General features: G+C 44.6%; 1 protein-coding gene across 7 annotated transcripts in view; it reads left to right on the forward strand.

The window, feature by feature from the left end:
• The first annotated feature begins 42 nt into the window (after positions 1-42).
• Positions 43-17,694, forward strand: part of L2HGDH (L-2-hydroxyglutarate dehydrogenase) — a 56,162-nt gene continuing 38,510 nt past the window's right edge. Inside the window, exons 1-4 of one of the 7 annotated variants that reach the window (XM_089309731.1) lie at positions 43-268; positions 7,648-7,763; positions 8,400-8,551; positions 15,459-15,590. In XM_089309731.1, the coding sequence (XP_089165857.1) occupies positions 129-268; positions 7,648-7,763; positions 8,400-8,551; positions 15,459-15,590 (540 nt within the window). In that variant the 5' untranslated portion in view covers positions 43-128. Of the gene's footprint in view, positions 269-689; positions 1,825-7,647; positions 7,764-8,399; positions 8,552-15,458; positions 15,591-17,694 lie in introns of those variants that run through there. The other 6 variants (XM_002718232.6, XR_016217865.1, XM_070053676.2 and 3 more) reach the window with 6 other exon arrangements.

Below are 17,694 nucleotides of genomic sequence, written 5' to 3' on the forward strand. Positions count from 1 at the left end.
ACCGGCGCCTTCCCACGTGGGCCAAAGGCGCAACCCTCATTGGTCCCTGCTCGAGGGGCGGAGCCAGAAAGAGCACGCCCGGGAGCCGACTGGAGTTCAGGCTGAGGGGAGAGGAGGGGGCTCAGGCGATGGTGGCGGCGCTGCGTTATCTAGGGGGGGCCTGCAGAGGGGCCCGCGGGGCTCTCCGCGGGGGCTTCCCCAGGGCGTGCGGACCAGCGTGGCGGAGGCCCTGGTCTCTGTGCAGAGGTGACCGTAGCGCCAGCACCAGGTGAGTGGCCGGTGGCCCGCCCTCGCCGCCTTCGTTGCTGTTGCTTGTCTCCGAGGTGCCCTGTGCTAGACCTAGGCCCCTGCTCCTACTTCCCTGTCCCAGGCGTGAGGAAGTCGGGATCCTGTGTGGAGCTCCAGCCTGGAAAGCCAGGAGCTGGCAACCTGCAGGGTTCGTCTGTTGCATTTCTGGGCGCGAGGTCAGGCGGTGTTGAACAGAGGTCAAGAGCGAGTGTGGCGTTGGCCACTGCCCCTCAGCTTACTGTTCTGCCCTGGGCGGGTTCCTTACCCGCCTTAGAGGATCGGTTGTGGATAGGATCTTAGTGTCTCCCGTAGGGGGTCGATTTGAAGAGAAAAGGCCCTGGCGCACAGGAAGCGTCCCTGGTGGTGCTTGGAAGAGCTGGAGTCTGTGTTAATTCTTTCAGCTCCTGGGGCCCGCTGCCTGGAGCTGCCCCTGTCGGAAGCAGCTCCGTTGCTCATCAGAGTCTGCAGAATGCAGCGTCTTGTGACGAAGCTGGGGGTCACATTCCAGACCCGCTGTCTGCCTTTGCTCTCTGGCGAAGGAGCGGGTCGTGCCGGACGGTGGGCTCCGTGGGTGTGAACAGAGCTTGTTCGAAGACAGATGGCGTTGCATGACGTAGGAGAGGGGCTGTATCGCAGCACGGTTTTAATTTTATTCTAAGAACCACAAGAAACGGTTTTAAGGAGGCCAGGGTGATTAAAGGTTGCTATTTGAAAAGTTAACTCTGGCTTCTGTGTGTCAGTGGATTGGAGGGGAATTAGAATGAGATAATCGTTAATAGCCCTGGGATTGTGGGATCTATAGACAATTGAGAAACGTTTTCATTAAGGGAAGAAATCTAGGATTGCTGAAGTTTTTAAAATATTTTTTATTTTGAAAATGATTATATATTCAAAGGAAGTTGCAAAATAGAGAAGTCCCATGTAGTCTTCAACCCCCATTTACCCCAATGATAACATCAATTTAATACAGTGCCAAAGTCAGGATATTGCCGTTGGCACAGTCTGTGGATTTTGTTCAGATTTCATTAATTTACATGCATTTGTTTGTGTGTAGATCTATGCAATTTAATCATACATGTTAATTTGCATGAACACCACCTTAGTCAAGATAAAGAAACATTCCGTCACCACAAAGACAGTCCTTCATTGAACGCCCGACCTCCCCACCCTTCCTAACCCTTGACAACTGCCGTTCTCCATCATTACCATTTTGAGGATGCTGTGTGAGTGGTGTCATTCAGGATATGACCTTTTAAGATTGGCTTTATCACAGCATGAGGTCCTTGAGATCCATCCACGGTGTTGCTGATATTCGTAGTAGGGTTTTCGTGTTGCTTTTCCCCATTGTTGGGTAGCATTCCATGGTATGGGTGTGTGGTACAGATCATTCACCAGCTGGAGGACGTCTGGGCTGTTGGCAGTTTTTGGCTGTCATGAACAAAGCTGCTGTGAACATTTGTGTACAGGTTTTGGTGTGAACATTAGTTCGCATTTCTCTGGGAGAAATGCACAAGAATGCCATTGATGAGTCATGGAGTAAGTACATATTTAGTTGTTTTTTTTTTTTTTTTTTTTGGACAGGCAGAGTTAGACAGTGAGAGAGGGAGAGAAAGGTCTTCCTTCCATTGGTTCACCCCCCAAATGGCTGCGACGGCCGGCGTGCTGCGCCAATCCAAAGCCAGGAGCCAGGTGCTTCCTCCTGGTCTCCCATACGGGTGCAGGGCCCAAGGACTTGGGCCATCCTTCACTGCCTTCCCGGGCCACAGCAGAGAGCTGGACTGGAAGAGAAGCAACCGGGACAGAACTGGTGCCCCAACCGGGACTAGAACCCGGGTGCAGGTGCCGCAGGCGGAGGATTAGCCAAATGAGCTGCAGCGCCAGCTTATCATACTTAGTTTTTAAAGAGACTTCCATGCTTTTTTCCAGAGTAGCTGTACTAGTTTGCATCCTAACCAGCAGTGTGTGAGTGATCCAATTTTTCTTCATCCTCATCTGCACTTTTACTGTCACTTTTTAATTTTAGCCATTCTAATAGGAGTGTAGTGATATCGCATTATGGGTTTTTTTTTTTTTCAAAGATTTTATTTATTTGAGAGGTAGAATTACAGACAGTGAGAGGGAGAGACAGGGAGAAAGGTCTTCCTTCTGTTGGTTCACTGCCCGTATGGCCGCAACGGCCGGAGCTGTGCCGATCCGAAGCCAGGAGCCAGGAGCCAGGTGCTTCTTCAGGGTCTCCCACACTGGTGCAGGGGTCCTTCTCCTGCTTTCTCTGGCCGAAGCAGAAAGCTGGATCAGAAGTGGAGCAGCCAGGTATCGAGCCAGCGCCCCTATGGGATGGAGGCACTTCAGGCTAGGGCATTAACCTGCTGCACCACAGCACCAGCCCCTCTCATTATGGTTTGATTTGCCTTTCCCTAAGGCAATGGTGTTTGAATAATCCAGAAACTTACAGTGTTTGAATCTTGTCATGTACTTATTGGCCATCTGTATATCTGTCCTCTGATGAAATATTTGTTAATTCCTTTTGTCCTATGGCTGGTTTTGAGACTCTTCTACATATTCTAGGTACAGGTTCTTTATCAAAAATGTAGCTGCAAGTATTTTTTTCCCAATCTTGTTGATTATCTTTTCATCCTCTTAATAGTCTTTTTTTTTTTAAGAGTTACTTTATTTATTTGAAAGGCAGAGTTACAGAGAGGCAGAGAGAGAGAGAGAGGAGTCTTCCATCCGCTGATTCACTCCCCAGATGGCCACAACAGCCGGAGCTGCACCAATCCGAAGCCAGGAGCTTCTTTCCCGTCTCCCACGTGGGTGCAGGGGCCCAAGGAGTTGGGCCATCTTCCTCTGCTTTCCCAGGCCATACCAGAGAGCTGGATCAGAAGAGGAGCAGCCAGGACTTGAATCGGCGCCCATATGGGATGCCGGCACTGCAGGCAGAGGATTAACCTAGTGCGCCGCAGCGCCGGCCACAAGAAGTTTTAAATTTCGATGAATCCAGGTTAGCCACATTTTTCTTATAGACTATGTTTTTGATGTCAACTCTAGGTCCCAAAGATTTTATTCTATTTTCTTTTAAGGGCTTTATCCAGAGTATTTGATATAAAAAATGTTACTATTTTTAGTTCCAAGGTGGTAGTATGTGTGTGTGTGTGTGTGTGTGTGTGTCTAATATTTTTTAAATTATTATTTGAAAAGCATAGAGAGGTGAAGACAGAGAGTTATATTCCAATCACTGGTTCACTACTCGAGTGCCACAAAGGCCAGGGCTGGGCCAAGCTGAGTCGAATCAGCCTTCATATGGGATGTTGCATCACAGGTGTTGTGGCACAGCTGTGCCCCAGCATGTGTGTTTTAAAGAGACCTTTAGAAATAACATTTTGAAACATTTACAAATGAAATAATGATGCTTAGGATTTGCATCAAAATTATTTTAAAAAGGAGGGAATGAAATACATGGGGTATGGAAGGCACAGATTTGTTGTGCGTTGATGACTTTTGAAGATGCATGATGTGTATATGGGGATTCATTGTCCTCTTTTCTCTAACTTTGCATTGGTTTGCCCTTTTTCATAATCAGAAGCTTTTTAAAAAGTTACTGTTAAACTGCTCATCGGTGCTGGCTTGCGACTGAGATGTGGAAAAAGCTGTCCCCTTGACCTTCAGATGTCCTCCAGTGCTCACCTGCTGCTGTTCTGGGCGTCTTTCCCATAGTGGCTGCTTGGACTTCCGTGCTTTCCTTGTGAAGGGTGCCTCCATCACCTCATGTTGTTGTGTCGAACAGTGATTTTTCAGGTTTGAGGGCGGGAAGTAAAGGTGACATAAATAATTGGAAAAAGTCTATTTAATGCATAGTTTTATGTTAGAAAATGAAACGTTGATTAATGGGGCCAGCATCGTGGTGCATCCAGTTCAGCTGCTGTTTGTGAGACTTATATCCCTTATCAGAATGCTGATGGCACAGCAGGTTAAAGCCTCAGCCTGCAATGCCAGCATCCCATATGGGCACCGGTTCATGTCCCAGCTGCTCCATTTCCGATCCAGCTCTCTGCTATGGCCTGGGAAAGCAGTAGAAGATGGCCCAAGTTCTTGGGCCCTTGCACCCACATGGGAGACCTGGAAGAAGCTCCTGGCTCCTGACTTCGCATCGTCTCAGCTCTGGCCATTGCAGTCATTTGGGGAGTAAACCAGCAGATGGAAGATCTCTCTGTCTCTGGCTCTACCTCTCTCTGTACTCTTCAACTAAATAAAATAAATCTTTAAAAAAAAAGAATGCTGATTGAAGTCCTGACTCCTTCGCTTTTGATCCAGCTTTCTGCTAACATTAGGGAAGGCAGTGGAAGATGGCCCAAGTATTTGGGCCCCTGCCACACTTGTGGGAAACTCAGATTAGGTTATTGGCTCCTGGCTTTAGCCTGGCCTGGGCTGACATTTTTGGGCATTTGGGGAATGAACCACTGGATAGGAGATCTCCCTGTCTCCCTCCATCTGCCTCTTCTCCCACTGTCACTGCCTTTCAAATAAATAAGCAAATCTAGGGCTGGTGCTGCAGCTCACTAGGCTAATCCTCCACCTGCAGTGCTGGCACCCCAGGTTCAAGTCCCGGTCAGGGCGCTGGTTCTGTCGCGGTTGCTCCTCTTCCAGTCCAGCTCTCTGCTGTGGCCCGGGAAGGCAGTGGAGGATGGCCCAAGTCCTTGGGCCCTGCACCCGCATGGGAGACCAAGGGGAGGCACCTGGCTCCTGGCTTCGGATCAGCGCAGTACGCCGGCCATAGCAGCCACTTGGGGGGTGAACCAACAGAAAAGGAAGACCTTTCTCTCTGTCTCTCTCTCTCTCTCCCTGTCTAACTCTGCCTGTCAAAAAAAAAAAAATCTTTTTCAAAAACTAAAATTTGATTAATGATTGCAATAGAATCTGCAAAATCAAGAGCCAAGTAAAATTTTTTGGCTGAGAAACTGTAACAAAGGAAAAGCTCCGCCTTGCCAAGTGTTTTGGGTTTTGTTTCTATTTCTGAGACACTGAGGGACAGATAGGGAACTTCCAACCACTGGTTCAATCCCCAGATGCTCACAATGGCAGGGGCTAGACTGGGGCCAGAGCCAGGAGCCAGGAACTCTATCTAAATCTCCCACGTAGGTGGCAGGAACTCAATTACTGGAGCTGTCAGTGCTGTCTCCCATGGTCTGCATTGGCAGTAAGCTGGAGTCAGAAGCCTGAGCCTGGGCTTGAACTCAGGGACTCCCATGTAGGATGCAGATGGCTTAACCACTAGGCTAAATACCTGCTCCCACCAAAGGGTTTTTATTAGAGTTCCCCAGAGGGAGCAAGGATGAGAAACACTACTGTACGAGTCAAGACCACTCCTGCGGAGTATGAAGGTGGTGCTACTTTTTTCAGAAAAGTGAAGCTTGAGAGCTAAGCACAGCATCATAGCCCGACCTGGGGGTAAGGGAAAAAAAAAAGTAGAAAAGAAGTGGCTTTCTTACACAGGTGCACACACACACCCCTTCCTTTTGTGGGCCCAGCTGTTCTTGAAGGGTACTTACAGTTTATTGGTCAGTATAGATATCACCTTGATTAGGAAAAAAGTACATAAAATATGACTAAGTCATATGCACACCAATAACTTAAAGATTTGTAAATGCTTTGAAAACCTACCTTAGTAAAAGATTATGGAGGTTTGTAAAGCCTGTTTTACCAGTAATTATATTTGTGGAATTCTTGGGAATCACGTGTAGATTTCCTAAAAGATCTGCTTATTGTAGAAGTTGTAAAAAGGGTCAAGGTTAGGCCGGCGCCGCGCTCAATAGGCTAATCCTCTGCCTGCGGTGCTGGCACACCGGGTTCTAGTCCCAGTCGGGGCGCTGGATTCTGTCCCGGTTGCCCTTTTCCAGTCCAGCTCTGCTGTGGCCCGGGAGTGTAGTGGAGGATGGCCCAAGTACTTGGGCCCTGCACCCCATGGAAGACCAGGAGAAGCACCTGACTCCTGGCTTTGGATCAGCGCGATGTGCCGGCCATTGGAGGGTGAACCAACGGCAAAGGAAGACCTTTCTCTCTGTCTCTCTCTCTCACTGTCCACTCTGCCTGTCCAAAAAAAAAAGGGGGGGTGGTGGTCAAGGTTAGTAAATCATGTAAGTAACTATATGAGAATATGAGTGTTTTACCCTTTTGTGAAATTATTTTTTTAAAAACATATTTAAAGGCTTGGACTTTGCTGATGTTAGTAGTGTTTTAGTTGACCAGTGCAAGCATTTGCCAATAACCACTATTAATGTAGTGGACCCAGAATCCTATTTCACTTATGCTGTTGTTTTTTATCATCTCTTAACTGTGGGCCTTGTTCACCATCGCACACACCCCTTGGTAACAGGTTGATCCCACCATGCAGTAATACTGCAGAGAACTACCTGTTGAGCGCCACCTAGAGGCTATCCTTGTCCAAGTTATGAGGCACTTAGACTAAAGGAGAAAATTTTATGCCCTTATGACCCTAAAATTAGCTTAATATATAGGATTAAATTTATCAGATTCACACATTAGACCCTAAGTTGTCCAGGGGCTGTTTCTGGCTTCTCATGTAGCTGCAGATGTGACAGCATTTGTTACCAAGTTGATGTACTTCCATGAAGGATTTTGAAATGGAAACTTAGGTCACTTTTCAAAGGGAGGGCCTACTCTCTGAAGTTTCCCTCTTTTCTGATCTCATAAGACCTGGATTTGTTGACCATGTAATCTTTTAAGCTTCTAGTTGCAGAGTTAGAGAAATTATTCATGCCCTTTCTAATCTTTCAGGTGACTGTGTAATCCAGGTTTGTTGTGGTTAATATTGTGGTTCTGAGCCCATTCTGGACTGGTTATTTCCTTTAGGCTTGATGTTCTTACTGTAGTTTACTTCTTATCAGAAAAAAGAAAGTATAGATTCTTGCACACTGAGGTGTTAAAGGCATAGTGTGTTAGCCTGTCCTCCACAATCCTACAGTTCAGTTTGGAAGGACTGAAGGTAAAGAGAAGTCTGCCGCTTAACCCAGCATGATCACTGATATAACCAGCCAGGGACTGGGCACGATAGAGACCCAGGCAGCCTGGCAAGCAGCCATCCTCCCCGCCAGCGGGCTGCAGCTGACCTACCTACTGACCAGCAGTGCATGTAACTTTTAAAGGTTCGTTCATGATTAATCTGCTGACCAGCAGAAAGCAGCTTTAAAAGGTGTGTTCATGAAGTGAAGCCAAATAGCTCAAAGCCCAGTACATATCTGATTGTAAATTAATAGTATAATGGTCATTGATGTTGAGAATTATGCCTGTGACCTTTGGTGAGCCCTACTGTGAACGTGTGTATTTAATAGTGACTTTCTCTTAAAGCTCATTTGATGTAGTCATTGTCGGAGGTGGAATTGTGGGGCTTGCCTCTGCCAGAGCACTCATCCTGCGACATCCGGCACTTTCGATTGGTGTTGTGGAAAAGGAGAAAGACTTGGGTATGTATGCTGTCAGCGTTGCCTTTGGGCTGACTTGGTCACCTGGTCATTTTGTCGCTTCTGACTCTGGAGCTGAGTGTCCATGTTAGTATCTTGGTTTGGGTTCTCCTAGAGGCAGAGGCTGGGACAAGGACTTGGGTGTAGTTGATTTATTTGAGAGATTATATGAGAAGGCAGGAGTTGAGGGGGTGGGGAGAGTTAAGATTGGGAAAGAGGAACAGCCATACAAAGGCAGTGTTGGAGAACTTGATGTCACCAGGGCCTCTGAGGGGCAGGAGTGTGTCTTTCTTTGGTTGAGGATTGTCCATAATATGTTGAGCCCCACTGCCTCCCAAAAAGTTAGAAATAGCCCTAGGCCAGAATGCAGAGAGCCGTGGAGGATGCACAGATGGTTTGCTGGTAGTGAGAGGTGAGCGTGTGCACCAAACTTACAGCTGAAATGAGAGATGGGCTGAAGAGGTGTGGCGTGGGAACTAGGGATGGCTCCTGGAGAAAGTTACTAGTGATCTGAGCAAATTCAGGCAGAATTTTGAAAGATAAAGTCTCCTAAAGCTTCAAGTGTAAGTTTGTTCTCTCACCTTGTAGGCTTTTTCTGAGTCATGTGCTTTCTCTTACCCTGTTTCTCTTGTTCTGTAGCTGTTCACCAGACTGGACATAACAGTGGGGTCATTCATAGTGGAATTTATTATAAACCTGAATCTCTGAAAGCTAAATTATGTGTACAGGGTGCAGCCCTCATGTATGAGTACTGTAACCAAAAGGGAATTTCCTACAAGCAATGTGGCAAGGTATGGTGTTTTACCTGGGCCTCGACTTACTCGTAACTAACACTTTCACACTGATGCTTAATGTTGAATTTTTAAAAATACCTGGCTTTTCCTTCCTTTGTATCTGTGTGCTTTGTGAAATCTAATTTTAGGAAATAACTTTGAAAAATATGATGTGACTTACTCTACTTTTTATTTTTTTTATTTTATTTTTAAAATATATTTGAGAGGCAGAGAGAGACAGAAAGCGAGCATATTCGCATCCACTTGTTCACTGTTCAAATGCCTACAATGGCCTCAGGCCAGAGCCCAAAACTGGGTGATGGGAACTCAATCCAGGTCTCCCATGTGGGCAGCAGCTTGAGCTGACACCACTGCTTCCCAGGGTCTACATTAGCAGGAAGCTGGAGTAAGCATTAAACCGAGGCATTCTGTTATGGGGTGTGCACATCTTAACTAGTGTCTTTAACTGCTGGGCCAAATGCCTTCCCCTGCATGTACTTTAAAAAATAGCTTTATTGGCATATCTATCATATCTATGTAGTTCAGCCATTTAAATGATTTTAGTAGGTTCACAGAATTGTGCTGCCATTGCCACTAATTTTAGAATATTTTCACACCAAAAAGAAGCCGTACTATTGATGGTTACTTGTCGCTCCCCCTCTTCGCGGAGGAACGACACAGGACCCTGCGCTGTTCTTTCGTCTGCTCGGCCCTCCCCGGGTTTGCTGCTGGTTCTTCCCGGGTTGGCTACCATCCCTTCCACCTCCGTAGAAGGGCGGTTCCCCCTGCCACTTTCCCCACTTCCGCGGGGGAGCGGCACACTGCCGGCCGGCTCTCTCGGGGGCTGCACAGGTGTTCCTTCAAATAGATGTTCCTGGTGCATGTTGTCTCTCTCCTCCTTTATAGTCCTCTTCCGCCAATCCCAACTCTGCTACCCACACGCCGAGTACGCTGCTCTCCTCCAATCAGGAGCAGGATCAGCTCCTGCAGGTCATCACTCAAGTTGGCGAGAGACAGCTGCGTAGAAGCTGTTTCCTCCTCTCCCAGCACCATATTGTGGGAGAGCAGATGCATAGAATAAGTCTTAATTCGAGTAACTTAGTCTAGTCCGAGTTGCTCCCCACAGTTACTCTATATTCCAATCTCCCTTGGTCCCTGGCAGCCATTACTATACTTTACGTTTCTGTGGATTTGCCTGTTCAGGTCGAATCATATACCATGTGGTCTTTTGTGAACTGTTTGTTTGACTTAGCATAATGTTTTCAAAGTTCATCCACATTTTAGCATGAATCTGTACTCCATTCCTTTTTATGGCTGAATGATATTTCATTATATGAATATCCCACATTTTGTTTATTCATCATTTGAAAGAATTTAGGTGGTTTTCACTTTTTGGTTTTTATGAATGATGCTTCAGTGGACATTTGTGTACAGATGTTTGCGTGAGCATATGTTTTCATACCTCTTGTATGTGTTTCTTCCTGTGAGTTGGATTGTTGGGATAGTTAACATTCTGGGGAACTGCCAAATAGCTTTCCAAAGTGCTTTTTTACTATTTTACATTTCCACTAGCAGTTATGGGGGCCCCAGTTTCTCTATATCCTTACCAATCTGTTAATGTCCTTTTTATTTTATCCATCCTATTGAATATAGGGGCTATAACTTAGTGCAGTTTCAATGGTGTTGAGTATCTTTATTTTCAAAAATTAGTTTATTTTTAATTGACAAAATTGTATATACTTATCATGTTCAGCATATTACACCTGTTGTAGATAATATATGAATATTATTCAATATAATGATTAATAATGTGATTAGCATGAAATATGTATATGTGTGTAATGGCTAAATATAATATTTAACCAATATATGGCCTATATATTGGTTATCACAGACTTACCATTTATTTGTGGTGAGAATACTCAAAATGTACTCTTTTACCAATCTTCAAGAATACATTGCTCCTAACGGTAGTCGCAGTGTTGTATAGTAGATCTCCAGAACTTAATCCTCCTATCTGACTGAGATTGTATAGCCTTTAGCCAACATCTCCTTACCACCTGCACCCTGGTAAGCACCATTCCACGCTCTACTTCTATGGGTTCAACTTTTTCAGATTCCACATGTGAATGAGATCATGCAGTATTTATGTGCGTGGCTTGCTTCACTTAACATAATGCCCTCCAGATCCGTCCATGTTGTCACAAAATGTAGTATTTTCTTCTTTTTTAAAGACTGAATAGTATTGCATTGTGTACATGGACTACATTTTTTTTTTTATCTATTCATGAACACTTAGGTTGATTCCCTATCTTGACTATTGTGTGTAATAGTGCAGTGATCATGGAAATGTGTATGTCTTTCTGACATAATTTGTTTCCTTTGGATTTATATACAGAAGTGGATTTTCAGGATCTGTGTTGAACATCTTGTCATTTCCTTATTGACCATTCATGTGACTTCTTTAAAGAAATGTCCATTCAGTTCTTTTGTCCATTTTAAATCTTTTGCTCATTGATCATATTTTCCTGAGTTGTGTGTATTCTTTATATATTCCAGATACATTATCCTGTAGTCCCCCCCGCCATTAAGAGGATTTATTCCAATACCTGCAGAAGATGGTGTAAACTATGGATATACATATCTACAATAGTTTGATTTATAATTAGCCTCAATAGAATTAATAACAATAATTAATAATAACATTTATAACCATGTATTATAATAAAACTTATGCTAATGTTATCTCTTTCTCTCTGTCTCTCAAAATACCTTCTTATCCTCACCCCTCTTATGATAGTGTGAGACGATACTTAAAGACAGCACTTTATCACTTGTCTTTGACATATCAGAATAGCCAGCATTACTGCTGTTGTGTTTTTGGGCCGTTATTAGGTAAAATAAGGTTAACTTGAACACAATCACTTTGATGCCAGTCTCATAACTGATGTCAACACTGAGTACAAAGAGGCAGGTGACACATACAGTATGGATATGCAGGACAAAGAAGTGACTCATATCTGAGGCAGCACGTGGTGGGATGATGTGAAATTTCATCCCACTGCTCAGAACAGCTTGAAATTTAAAATATATAAATTGTTGGGGTAAACAGTTATAGCATCCATTTGGATACCTATGTCCCACAGCTGAGCACTTGTGTTTGATTCCTGGCTCTAGCTCCTAATTCCAGTTTCATCCTATGCAGGCCATAGGAGGTAACAGTGATGACTCAAGTAATCGGATTCTTGCCACCCATGAGGGAGCCCTTTACTAAGTTCCTGGCTCCTGACTTTGTCCCAGCTCAGTCTGGGCCATTGCAGGCATTTGGGGAGTGAACCAGTGGGTGAGAGTGTGTTCTCTCTCCCTCTCCCGCCTTTCACAATCTCTCTCTCTTTCAAATAAATAAATATTAATTTAAAAAACTTATCAGTTATTTATTTCTAGGATTTTCCATTTAATGCTTTTGACTTTTGGTTGACTCTGTATGAAACCGTAGAAAGCAAAACCTCGGTTGGAGGAACTACCACGATCAGCTCTGTGATTTTATCCCACTCTGTAGTTTTTCTTTCTTGCTTTCTTGAAAGCACTGATGTTTTTTATGTAGTCTAGCTTATCTTTTTGCTTTGTTGTACTTTAATATTATATGTAAGAAATCATTGCCCAAGACTAGGTTGTAAGGAGTTCCTCGTAGTTTCTTTCCCTCCCCCCACCCTGGGCATTTTCTAGCTTTAGCTGTTACATTTGACTATGATTACTTTTGTATTCATTTTATATATGGCACGAGGAAGGTGACCAATTTCATTCTTTTGTGTGTGGATATCTAGTTGTTCCATTGCTCGTTGGAAAGACTATTTCTACATTTTTTTGATACCCTATTCAAAAATCATTGGAGCATAAATGTTAATGGATTCTCAATTGATGCATATGTCCATTCGGTCTATTCTTAGGCCAGTATAGGAAGTGAATCCTCCAATTTTTTTTTTTTTCTTTTCTGGGACGCTAGCTTTTCCAATTTTGGAAGTAACATCACTTTCTCCAAAAATGCTGCTGGAATTTTAACAGGAGTTGTGTTGAATCTGTAGATCAATTTGGAGAATATTGCCATCCTAACAGTTTTAAATCTTGCAAACTAGGAATATGAAAATTCTGCTTATTTTTATCTTCTTTTTTTCAGCAGTATTTTGTCATTTTTGGTTCTGCAAGGCTTATACTTCTTTCATCAAACTTATTCCTCAGTATTCTTTCTGAATATTGTGAGGAAAAGTGTTTTCTCAGGTTTACTTTTACAATAGTGAACCAACAGAAGTCTCTCTCTCTCTCCCCCCCCGCCTTGTCCCTCTGATACTCTTCTTTTCATATAAATAAATAAATAAATTTTAAAAAGATTTTTAAAAAATATATTCTGTGTACTACATACATATAGAATACATTTTTAGGTAGATTTTTTTTAAAGATTTATTTATTTATTTATTTATTTGAAAGTCAGAGTTACACAGAGAAGGAGAGGCGAAGAGAGAACAGAGAGGTCTTGCTCTGCTGGCCGCTCTGCTGCGCCGATCCAAAGCCAGGAGCGTCCTCCGCGTCTCCCACACGTGTGCAGGGGCCAAGGACTTGGGCAATCTTCTACTACTTTCCCAGGCCATAGCAGAGGCTGGATCAGAAGTGGAGCAGCCGGGTCTCGAACTGCGCCCATGTGGGATGCCGGCACTACAGGCAGTGGCTTTTACGCGCTACGTCACAGCGCTAGCCCCTAGATAGGTATTTTATCAACATGATTTGTAAATATTTTCTCCCATTCTGTGAGCTTTTTTTTCTTCCTTTCACTTTTTGGGAGCATGTCCTTCATTTCTACTTTCTTTTTTAAGGTTAATTTTTTTAACGTAAGTATCCTTTCTGCCGTAATTAAAAGTAACACCTAGTGCAGTCATTCAGTAGGGTGATTGGGACAGTGCTGAGACGCCCACAACCCTGTGCTGGAGCGCCGAGGTTTCAGTCCTGGCTGTGCTTCCTGCTAATGTGCATCCTGGGAAGCAGCAGGTGGCGCCTGAGCCCTCAGGTCCTGCTACTCCTGTGGGAGACCCGAGTGGAGTTGGCCTCCCAGCTTTGGCTTGGCCCAGCCCTTGCTGCTGAGGGCTTTTGGAATGTGAATCAGCAGATGGAAGATGCTTTCTCTCCTTTTCAAATAAATAAAAGTTTTTTAAAAGATTTATTTATTTATTTGAAAGGCAGATTTACAGAGAGGCAGAGAGAGAGAGAGAGAGAGGTCTTCCATCTGCTGGTTCACTCCCCAAATGGCCACAATGGCCAGAGCTGGGTCGATCCGAAGCCAGGAGCTGGGAACTTCTTCCAGGTCTCCCACATGGGCGCAGGGGCCCAGGGACCTGGGCCATCTTCCACTGCTTTCCCAAGCCACAGCAGAGAGCTGGATTGAAAGTGGAGGAGCCACCAGTGCTCTTACAGGATGGTAGCACTGCAGGCAGCAGCCTCATAAATAAAGTTTTAAAAACAAAAACTATTACCTCATAAGAGTGTTGACTCCTCAGTGCCATGTGGTCACTTGTACATTCTGATGTACCTGTGACTGCGACTCTGCTGTCCCCTGCTGGCAGCTGCTGAGTGACAGAAAAACGACTTCAAGCAGATGCTTGGATTTGCTGTTTTTCTCTCTGCAACAGAATGCATTCCTAAATGCACTTAACCCTGGTATCCATGGGAGGCTGATTCCAGGACACCGACAGCTGCCATGGTCTGCTGATGCTCAGCTCCATCCTAAAAAGCGGAAAGGTGTTTTCTTATAACTCATACCCTCCTGTGTGCTTCATCACTGGACTACTTACATGCCCCAGACAGTGTACGCGCTATGGAAGTATTGGCTCAGGGTAGCGACTGGGGAGAAGTCTGTACTCGTTCCTTAGGGCTGCAGCTCTTGCTCATCTGTTGAGTCCACAGTTGATCGAAGCTGCAGATGTGGGACTCGGGATGTGCAGGGCTGGCCGCATGTGTAATTCATTCTTGAAGACAAAAGGGATGGCCTCTCCCTCCGAAAGCCCATCGCACCGAGCACCAGCTGTCTTTCTGCCCACTGGGACTTCACACTTTCTTACAGGAATAAGGCCATGCTGTTTTGGAAAAAATAAATACATATAATGACTAAGCAACTCTTGCTCCTCTTTGGTACTGAGAGAGTGAAAGGAATAGGGTTGCTTATGGCCTGCTATGACAGAAGTGGAAATAGAGGCCTCATCACTTTTGGGGAAACTTTGTTATAATGCAGTTTTGTTACAACTTTTCTTGATGGAGGATGAAAATAAAGTCATGCAGAAAGGGAAAAGTAGACACTAAAGAAAAACAATTTTAATCAACAGTGTTTGAATCAGATGAGGGTACTTTAAAAAGTTCATGGGAAGTGGCTGGCATGTGGCACAGTGGGTTAAGCAGCCACCTGCAACACAACGCTGGTTTCCCATATTGGAACACCAGTTCCAGTCCTGGCTGCTCCACTTCCTTTCCAGCCCCCTGCTAATGCACCTGCGAAGGTAGCAGATGATGGCCCAATTGTTTGAGCCCCTGCCACCCATGTGGGAGACCCAGGTGGAGTTCCACACCCCCAGCTTAGGCCTGGCTGAGGTCCAGCCTTTGCTACCATTTGGGAAGTGAAACAACAGGTGGAAGAGTTCTGTCTCTGTCACTGTGCCTCTCAATCAGTCAATCATCATTATTTTGAAAGTTCATGGAAATTAGAATTAAAAGATAAATTCCTTAATACACAATTTTTTGAAATCTGTGCATAATTTTTCATAATGCACATTTTCCATGAACTTTTGAAAACCTCATACAATAATTTATTATCTTCTGTTGGCTGTGTCTGTTGCAGCTGATGATACATTCAACTCTACCCATGTTCTCTACCATTTTTCTTTTTAAGCTTATAGTAGCCGTTGAACAAGAAGAAATTCCCAGACTTCAGGCCCTGTATGAGAGAGGCCTGCAGAATGGTGTCCAGGGCCTGAGGCTGATCCAGCAGGAAGATATAAAGAAGAAGGAGCCATATTGCAGGGTAAGTGATTCTGCAGCCTCATGCATGTGTTCAAAGGAATATTTTCACTTGAATCCTGTGCATGGAAGCTGAACCTGCGTTTGCAGGAGGTAGAAGTCATGAGAAGTCAGTTAAGTGATTCCACTGTAGAAGCAGTGACATTGTCAGACACAATAAGGCACTGCCACAAGCTCTGGTCACCTGCTTGCTCCTTTTCCTGTGCCAGCATTAGCAAAAGCAAGAAGTAGGCATATTTACAAAACTCTGAGTGATGATGTGGTTGGAGCATCAGGTGTGTAGAGAGAGCCAAGAGGCGAGGCTGCAAAAGGCAGGGTCAGGCCCATACTCAGGTCCCAAAATTCATGCTGATGACTCTGAAGTTTATCCAGCAGGCATGGGGAGCTGCTTTAGCTTGTCTGAGGAAGGTAGCTGCAGTGCCTGATCTGCCTTTTGGAAAGATAAGGCTGGCCTGAGTGTGAAGTGTGGTTAGTAGAGTAGCTTGCTTGAAACACGCTTGGGGGAAATCTCATCTTTATTCATGAGACAACATGAATAATAATTTAATAGTCACTCTGCCTGTCAACTTTCACTTGGTAAGCGTTTGGAGACTATCAGTCCAGCCCTCAGTTCCACTGATACTCGGTGAATGGCTTCCACCTTATTACTGAGAACATATATTACCTAGACTGTAGTATCTGTTTAAGAGAGTGTCACCTTGAACTCCCTGCGAGGCGATGCTTATTAAAAGATTAGAGAAACACTGTTTATGGGATATAGTCTGGAGAACATGAAGACATTTCTTCTTCATCTCTCCAGACATAAATTCAAGTCTCACATCTGCTTCTTGGGTTCTGATTTATCTTTTTTGTTAAGAGTTATTTATTAACTTGAATTGCAGAATGAGAGGAGGAGAAACACACACACACACATATGCACACACACACACGCACACGCACACACGGGGTGGAGGGGGAAGAGAGAGAGAGAGAGAGAAAGAGAGAGAGAAGTTACTTCCCAAATGGCCATAACAACCAAGTGTGGGTCAGGCCAGAACCAGGAACTACATCCTGATATCCTGCATGGGTAGCAAGGGTCCAAGTCCTTGGGCCATTTTCTGTTCCCTTCCCAGGTTCATTAGCAGGAAGTGGGATTGGAAAAGAGCAGCCAGGATTGGCACTGGCACTCTAATATGGAATGTCATCTTTGCAAGTAGTGGCTTAACCCTCTGTACCACACACTGGCCCCAGGTTATGCTATTTCTAAACATTAGACCCCTCATTTGTAAAATGGAAGTTCTTCTGAGAATTAAATAAAATGCTACTTGTAGAAGTGGTAGATATTATTGTATGCTTATGTGAACAATTAAGTTCACATGGGTTTACATATTTGGATATTTTTCTGTAAAATCTGTTAAGATGTTAGGGATGTTTACTTATGTATATTCTTTCCCCTTGGTTTCTATTTCCTCCTTTCCTGATGTTTTACCTTTTTTTAAAAAGATTTATTTATTTATTTATTTGAAAGGCAAGAGTTACAGAGAGTGGGGAGGGGAGGGCAGAGATCTTCCATCTGCTGGTTCACTCCCTAGGTGGCCGCAACCGCTGGAGCTAGGCCGATCCAAAGCCAGTAGCCAGAAGCTTCTTCCGGGTCTCCCACACGGGTGCAGGGGCCCAAGGACTCGGGCCATCTTCCATTGCTTTCCCAGGCAATAGCAGAGAGCTGGATCAGAAGTGGAGCTGCCAGGACATGATCCATATGAAATGCCCATATGAAATGCCAGCACTGCAGGCAATGACTTTATCTGCTACGCCACAGTGCCGGCCCCTGTTTTACTTTTTTTAAAAAATTATTTATCGGAGGGGCAGAGAGGGACAGACAGAGTGCTCCCATCTGCTGGTTCACTTCTCAAATGACTGCACTGGCTGAAACTGAGCAGCTGGAAGCTGGGAGCAGAGAACTCAGTGCAGATGTCCCAGATGGTGGCAGGAACCCAAATACTTGAATCATCACTTGCTGCCTCCTCAGGCCAGAGCCAAGTACTGATCCCCCGTACCCCAATATAGGATGCTGAGCATCTTAGCCACCAGGCTGAATGCCTAGCCTCTTTTACTTCACTTTTTTAAAA

The sequence above is a fragment of the Oryctolagus cuniculus genome, chromosome 12 (genome assembly GCF_051225735.1).
Source record: "Oryctolagus cuniculus isolate XC-2025 breed Fujian yellow rabbit chromosome 12, ASM5122573v1, whole genome shotgun sequence".
Taxonomy (NCBI): domain Eukaryota; kingdom Metazoa; phylum Chordata; class Mammalia; order Lagomorpha; family Leporidae; genus Oryctolagus; species Oryctolagus cuniculus.